The 7,415-nt window shown below is 33.8% G+C and overlaps 1 protein-coding gene across 1 annotated transcript; it reads left to right on the forward strand.

Annotated features, from left to right (window-relative positions):
• The first annotated feature begins 231 nt into the window (after nucleotides 1-231).
• Nucleotides 232-7,119, forward strand: LOC125677553 (death-associated inhibitor of apoptosis 2). Its single transcript, XM_056158954.1, has 7 exons — nucleotides 232-246; nucleotides 752-1,117; nucleotides 2,769-2,944; nucleotides 4,455-4,542; nucleotides 4,900-5,070; nucleotides 6,437-6,580; nucleotides 6,844-7,119. The coding sequence occupies exons 2-7, from the start codon at nucleotides 760-762 to the stop codon at nucleotides 7,038-7,040; spliced, it is 1,134 nt and encodes a 377-aa protein (XP_056014929.1). The 5' UTR covers nucleotides 232-246; nucleotides 752-759; the 3' UTR covers nucleotides 7,041-7,119.
• The last annotated feature ends 296 nt before the right edge of the window (nucleotides 7,120-7,415 follow it).

The following is a 7,415-nucleotide window of genomic DNA, read 5'->3' on the forward strand; positions in this document are numbered from 1 at the left end:
AAGATTCAGAAAACCAGCGCAGTGTACAACAAGGTATGTGTGTTCTAAAAATAACTTGTCTATTTTTAAGGAGTGTGAAATTTTCTTTGATTTCTTGAAATTTTGCGCGCATGAGTTACCATATAAACATGTAATCGAAGTTTACAATGTCATATCTGAGAAGGAGATTGAAAAGGCCACTAGATTTTCCTAAGTTGTAATATTGGGTTGCAAGACTGTGTAGAAGGGCCTTGGTTACTTCAGTAGGTAGGCCTAACAATATGAACATATTCTCTTTAGAGAAATGGATGTAGGCTATGCCCCAGTCCTGTCTGAAGTGAACAGGCATGCATAGCCTACCCCCTGTCCACTTCTCTACAGAAAATAATACTTTTCCACTTCTCTATAAAGATAATACTTTTATCCACATTAACTCATAGTATCAATACCCCAGGATAGTTTTGAAAAGTATACTTCAAGAAGACACTCGTTATATTCTAACATTTTGGTACATAATATGTTCAAAAAATGACTTCATTTAAAATATAAATCTTTTAGCCTAAGTGTCTATGCCATGGTTTGAATACGTATGATGGTTAACAGTAATTAATATGAATTTGTGAATACATGCAACACCTATAGATGCTTGTATATGATTGAGTTACTGTATTAGCTATTGAATTAGAAATTGTTGTTGAATATTGAGGGTGTATTTTATTTAACCATTTTAAGCAGGCAACATTGATTCATGTATTGTTTGATTTTTTTCTAGCACATAGTATGCTACATAATGGTGGAACAATGGCGGCTGGACTTCGATTCCCGGGGAACTCAGTCGGACAGGACACACCGGACACCTACCGTGGGGAATTGGGAAGTCTCACCAGGGTCCCGTCAAATTACCATGATCCGGACTACATTAGTCGATTGAATGAAACAGACAGTGTAATTCCACATTCGAGTTCTCGTCCGTCTAGTGCGAATCATGTGAGTGACATTAACACTGTGCCGAGACCCCAACACGCGAAATATCCGGACTATTCACAGAGTGGGAAACGAATTGCCTCGTACAATAACTGGCCTCCAACAGCAAAACAGAATCCACAGAATTTGGCAGATGCTGGTTTTTTTTATACAGGTATTATATTATTCATAGTAATTGATGTGTGTTTGGAAAAATTTAAGAGGATCACAGCAGTGAAGCCTTTGTGGACATGTTGGATTGTGTACATAAAGAATTATTGTCAGGTTTCATGGGGTCTAAAAATAGTTGTTATTGACAAATATATTTTTTGTTTATATCCAAGACAAAACTAAAGAAGTTAGATAAGAAATATTTTTTTTTTTTTCTGTCAATCTTCATATTTGAAGTACACAAAGGAACATTCTGATCACAATTTCCTTGCAGGTTGGTATAATATGTATTGATTGAAGGACCCATTTTCAGTTTTGATCTATCAGTTGAACTTTATATGCTTTAATATCTTATTAAGAGTAACTTTAAATTCAACTTGTACATAAGTCTATGCTGATCGACTCCCAAACAATTTTTCATTTCAGTCAGTCTATCTAATATTAATACCCTGTGGGACACTGCTGAAAAGATTTGTAGGGTCAATGTTAGGTTATGATTAAGGATTTATAACTTAAAAGAAACACGAGAATTTTTCTTTTAGGCCTTATAAGCAATGGAAGCATCGATGTGGTATTTTGTAACTTTAGAAATTGCCTTAAGTCATTTACAATCTGACAAAAGGCAGACCCTCTAATATGTTCCCAAATGTACAGGGTTTAAATTTAATTGTGTAAATAAAGGGCCTGACTGTAGATAATTGCATAAGTATTTCATAATTTATGAGTTAACACTCTGCAGTAACATGTCTTATAAGCCCATTTGTATGATAATATCTGTCATTATTCAATTGTGTACCAGATAGGACCATCTAGATTGTATTATTTACTTGGCAAGTTTTCATTGGCTTACTACATGTATCAATCAACTGACTAGGATGTATATTTAACAGGGATTTCCAAACTGCATGAGTCACACTGACATAAGATTAGATCAGTATTTAGAATGATTAAAGTACATAGTTTTCTAGGCTTTTCCTGAATCTATTTTTTTTTCCTGTTTGAATACATGTATTTTCAATTTTAAAAGCATTTCCAAAAATAAATTAATAATTGCAGTGATTTTTTAAGACCCATTTTAGGTCTGAATATCGGCCCTTTCCCCTCCCACAAATTGCCCATTTTCCCCCAGCAATAAAAATTGGCAAAGAACGTGTTTGTTAAAAAATAAGTTTCATGTGAATAGTTTATGTAGAGATGACAAAAGATGCATCAATTCTAGATGATTTAGAAAGAATAGTTGAAAATTTTAAGAGTTTAAAGAAAAGAAAGTTAAATATGTAAAACAAAAGAAGAATGACATCAATTTGTGTTTGATTTCTTGTTTGATGTGATATATTTGGCATGTTCACAATAATGAATAGGTTTTCCCAATTTGATCAAAATTTGGACAATTTTTCCCAATTCAAAAGCCACAGGACCCCGACCCTTTTAAAAAATGTTGAAAATTCACTGAATTGAAAGGTTGAAGTTACATCCCACCTACATGAATTTGCTTTGTCGCTATCATGTATTAACATGTTATGGTAACCATCACTTTCATATGTTTAATTCGTGTTATATACCATGTATAAGTTAGTAATGAAGTTGAATTTTATTTGTTCAATATTCACCCACTAAACTGTCTGATAAAGACCTTTTTTGATTTCCTTTGGCAGGTCAAGCGGACAGTGTTCGGTGCTTTATCTGTGGGACAGGGCTCAGGAACTGGGACCCGGAGGATGAGCCCTGGGTTGAACATGCCCGCTGGGCCCCTGAGTGTTTCTACGTCAAGGACAAAAAGGGTCAGGATTTCATCAACCTCGTACAAGTCGCTGTACGGCAACAGCAAATGGTAGAGTGGGAATTCTGATTTCCTTATTTTATTCATGAATCGTACTTTCCAAAGTTTTCATTTCCTCTGGATTTGACATGGGGTTTACCGTTATATTTAAAAAGTCACCATAGTGATACACAAGGAATGAAAAATTAAAGTTTTAGGATTTGAAAAGAAACATACAACACACCACCAACAAGACATAACCTCTGTGATATGTTAATGCTAACTAGCCAGTGTATTCATGTTTATCATTTCTGTAGGTGTAAATTCTTACATTTTGAAGTGCGAAAGCTCAACATGGTGGAAGCACTTCAGACTGTGTAGTACGCTTACCGTGGATACATACAGCATACACATGTACAAGATGGAGACAATTAGAAAGTGTCCCACCCCAGAGATGTATTCTAACAGGCACATACAAGCAGACAATCTAAATGATGCATTAAATTCATTTATATAGCAGCCTTTTGATGTCAGTGGTCTATTTATGTGGACCTTTACAGTACTGACAATAATGATTGGTAAAGTAAATATTCAGCTGAGTGTAATATCTAGATTATGTAGTATTTTGAAATGGTTTGTATTTCAATCTGTCAGACATGCAAAAAAAAAAAGGTATCTGGAAGGGTACATGTACCCACGAGCATTTTGATTGCACTGAATTTTATTTCTTGTGATGTATATTTATTTTTACACCTGTCGATGTGCTGATTTGTTGAAATTTATTTCTGTGGTGTCGAGACACTTGAGCGATTTTCAGCGGTCTGAATAATGAAAATTCAAATGTACAGTGAACTTGTCTGATCTGAGGACATTTTAACATGTCAAAGCCTTTGGACTGGTGCCAGGGATTTATCTAGGTTGTTTTTACTACCGGTAAAAGGTACCTTTCCCCCTTGGCAACAAATGGATATTTCCCCTTCCACAGATAAAAAAAAATCCTCTTCATTTGTAGAAACTTCACAAAATTGTATAAGAATTTTCAACAAAAATCATTTTTTTTTTTTTTAAATATATATTCTAAGTCATTTTCTACAATTGTCAGACTTACAATATAGATAAATTGAGTAATCAATCACTATATGGCTGTTATAATCTGGATATTATATCCCCATCCCCTGGAAGCTCATGACTACATTCTCAAAATTTTCTTTTAAATATAAAATGGGTAGTAACAACTAAATGCTGGATGAAACCCTGGGTACGTGTACATTTCAAAAAGATTGGTTGTGTCCAGGGGTCAGTGTTTGCCCCATTCTTAATTTTGTATTCTTTGTAGGAATTATGAGATTGATCACTGTGGGTTATCTTCACATTTTCATTATCATTCCCGCATCACTTTCCTGACATTTTTTAAGGGGAAGAAACTGTTGCGAGATGCAGGCTAAAAGCATGATAATAAAGAGTCCACGGTTGAGTTTGATAACTAGGACATTAAGCTCAGCATGGTTAAATGGACACTGTTGTAAGAACATTTTTTATCTATAGTTTATAACAATAATATCATTGTGTTTAATTTTTGTAGCAAGAAGCTTTACAACAGCAGTCGGAATCCATGACGAGGGAGGCTACAGATGTTGCTGCGGACTGTGCACCCCCTAATCTGGATAAAGGTATACATTCATATTATGCAATTCTTCACTTTTCACAGGTAAATACAGAAATGTAAAGTATGCAATGATGTGAATTGACAGTAAGTATAGGCAAGTTTTTCCCCCAAAGATAGATCGGGGACAGTTTGTTGTTAATCATTCTAATTATTGAGTAAAAAATGTGATTTGCCAATGTAATTATTTACCTGGCGGACTTTTATGATGGTGTTCTTGAATATTTTGATATTAATCAAACAAGATGTAAAATATTTATTTTTGCTTAAGCTACAATTTTTATAGAAAAAACAACAACAAAAAACCAACAACAGACTGGTGTTTGTGTGAATTTGTTTTATAAAATTTCGTTTGGTGTGATAGATATAAAAGATGATGCATCGACAAGTCCGTCCATGTTACCGGTACGGAAACCCCCCACTACCGCTGAAAAGAAGAACCCGCTGTTGAGTGATGCTGCCCAGAGCGTGCTGGCCATGGGCTACCTCCCCAGGATTGTCAAGGTGGCCGTGGATAAAGTATTGGGGTCAAAAGGTAAGTTGTATGTGCACTGTTTATGTACCAGCTACCATTGATAGTCATATTATTTATTTGTAGATTTGAGTGTTAGGGCTGGAACAATCCACTAATACATGTTGATATCTTATTTAACCCTTTCTCTGATCGAGATTAAACTTAGTACATGCATTGTGGCTGTCCTGGACGGTAGAAAACACGTACATGTATTCTAATAAATTAATCATCACTGACATTCTAAATTTAATGTTTATCCTTTTCAACAACATTACCACACAGACAACATATTATGTTTCTTAAACTTTGCTTGTTTCCAAAGATGAACAGGGGAGTTTATTTTTCTAAAAAGAATGTGGAAACAATGACATTGATGGAGAGGAAGTCAAGTGTGTAGGGATTTTGAGGAATTTAAACACTTCTCTAAGATTTCTTGAGTTCTGTTCAGTTGATTGTAAAATAAATCTGCCAATTACTGTATCAACAATGATGTTACAAAGAAAAGGTATCTAAATACATTTCAAGCGAAATATTAGTACCAACTTGTCTGTCTGTGATCTCATCTCAGCTGTATTATTATGATAAAGTGATTCAATGAACTGCCCATACCAATGGACAAGTAATTATAAATAAATCAAACCATCAAAACATTACAGTTGACATTTTATTTATAAATTTCAGTGGTTAAAGGGAGATAATCTTTTTCAAAAAATTTAATTCTTTGTGGAAATTATTAATGGAGCTTTTGCCTTGCTTGTTCCTCCTTTTGACTGCAGAGTAAAGCATACTTACTAGCAGGTGTTTTGAATTTTTCATTGATTTAATGAAAGAAATGCGTAGTGTATGTTTTGTTTTTTTTTGCACCAAGTACATGTACATGATGCTGTGTATTCATCTAGTAAATGTTTTAATGTCTTACATTTCATATTCATTTTTTTTTTCTGAGCCTTTGATATGCTATCTGTAGCTGGTAATTGGTACATGAATATATAGTAGAAGTATACACCACTATTAAGTTATAAAAACATACACTCTATAAGACATTTGCTATAGCTGAATTATTCATGATTCAGTTTAAAGGTACTGTCACAGAATGTAGCTGTTGGACAGAACTGTAGAGGGGTTGAATATTACAGTTGTGAATGAAATCTGTATCCAAGAAATATTGTTATTGATTCCAATATACAGTGATAAGAAGTTGGTTAAAAAGTATTCGTACAACATAAATGTATACAGTATGTACAACATTGCTTTGAAATTTCACTGGTCTAAGGGAGGTAATGCAAGTTCGTACCAGAGTTTACAAAATCAGCAAGCTTTGTTTTTAAAAACCTCAGAAATCTACAATGTTGAAAATGTGATTAATTATCAATTTAATTGTCTATAGGCTGGGATGGAATGTCAGGATCAAATATTGCTAATGTGATTTTTGACATGGAGGAAAGTGGTGAAATTGACAAAGACAATTGTATGGTTCCTAAAATTTTATCTGACAGCTCATGGAAGAAAATTAACGACAGATTACCTGATGGTAAACAGGAATTAGATTTTTATTTTACTAGTGGTCAACAAGATTTGCCACATATTCTACATTTATTGAATTATGATTTGTCTAAATTATAATGTTACGGAAGTGCATTGTGCACCATTTCGGATAGTATTAAAAAGATTCAAGCTGATATAGTACACTACTAAAAGTAAATGCTTTTAAATGAAAGAGCCTGAATCAAAACTCGCACATTTATTACAACACAGGTTAAAAATCATTATTTATGCCTGTTTCTTTTCCTGCAGATATCAAAGAACTGACTCAGAAAAATAGTGAGATGAGAGAGAGGACGATATGTATTTTGTGTTGTGAAGAGAGGGTGTCCATTGTTTTTTTACCCTGCGGACACCTGGTCAGTTGTGCCCAGTGTTCTCCAGCTTTAAAAAACTGCCCAGTGTGTCGGGAATCCATCAAAGGGACGGTCCGAGTGTCTTTTGCATGAGTTGGTCAAACAAATTCAATCGCTCAAAAAAATCCAAACAAAACATATTAAACCATAATGACAACAACAAGAAAAAAAACTACAGAGAGAACTATAAGGTATACATATATGCTGCAGTTTTTTTTTTAGTTTTGAATTTTACCATTTATTTGTATAGTTTTCAGGATGCAAAAAAGTTTTTCCTTTCTTCTAGTCCATAAAAAACATAGATAATTTTGAAATTATGTGGTAAATTACATGCATCTATTTGATTATTTTAATTTTCAATTTAAGAAATTTCCAGTGGCAGAAGCAGCACTGATGAGGATTTTATATCCGAAATATGTTATCTTGTTTGGATTTTTATTTCAATATATTTTTTACTATGCTCAAGTA

This window comes from Ostrea edulis, chromosome 3 (assembly GCF_947568905.1).
Source record: "Ostrea edulis chromosome 3, xbOstEdul1.1, whole genome shotgun sequence".
Classification (NCBI taxonomy): Eukaryota; Metazoa; Mollusca; class Bivalvia; order Ostreida; family Ostreidae; genus Ostrea; species Ostrea edulis.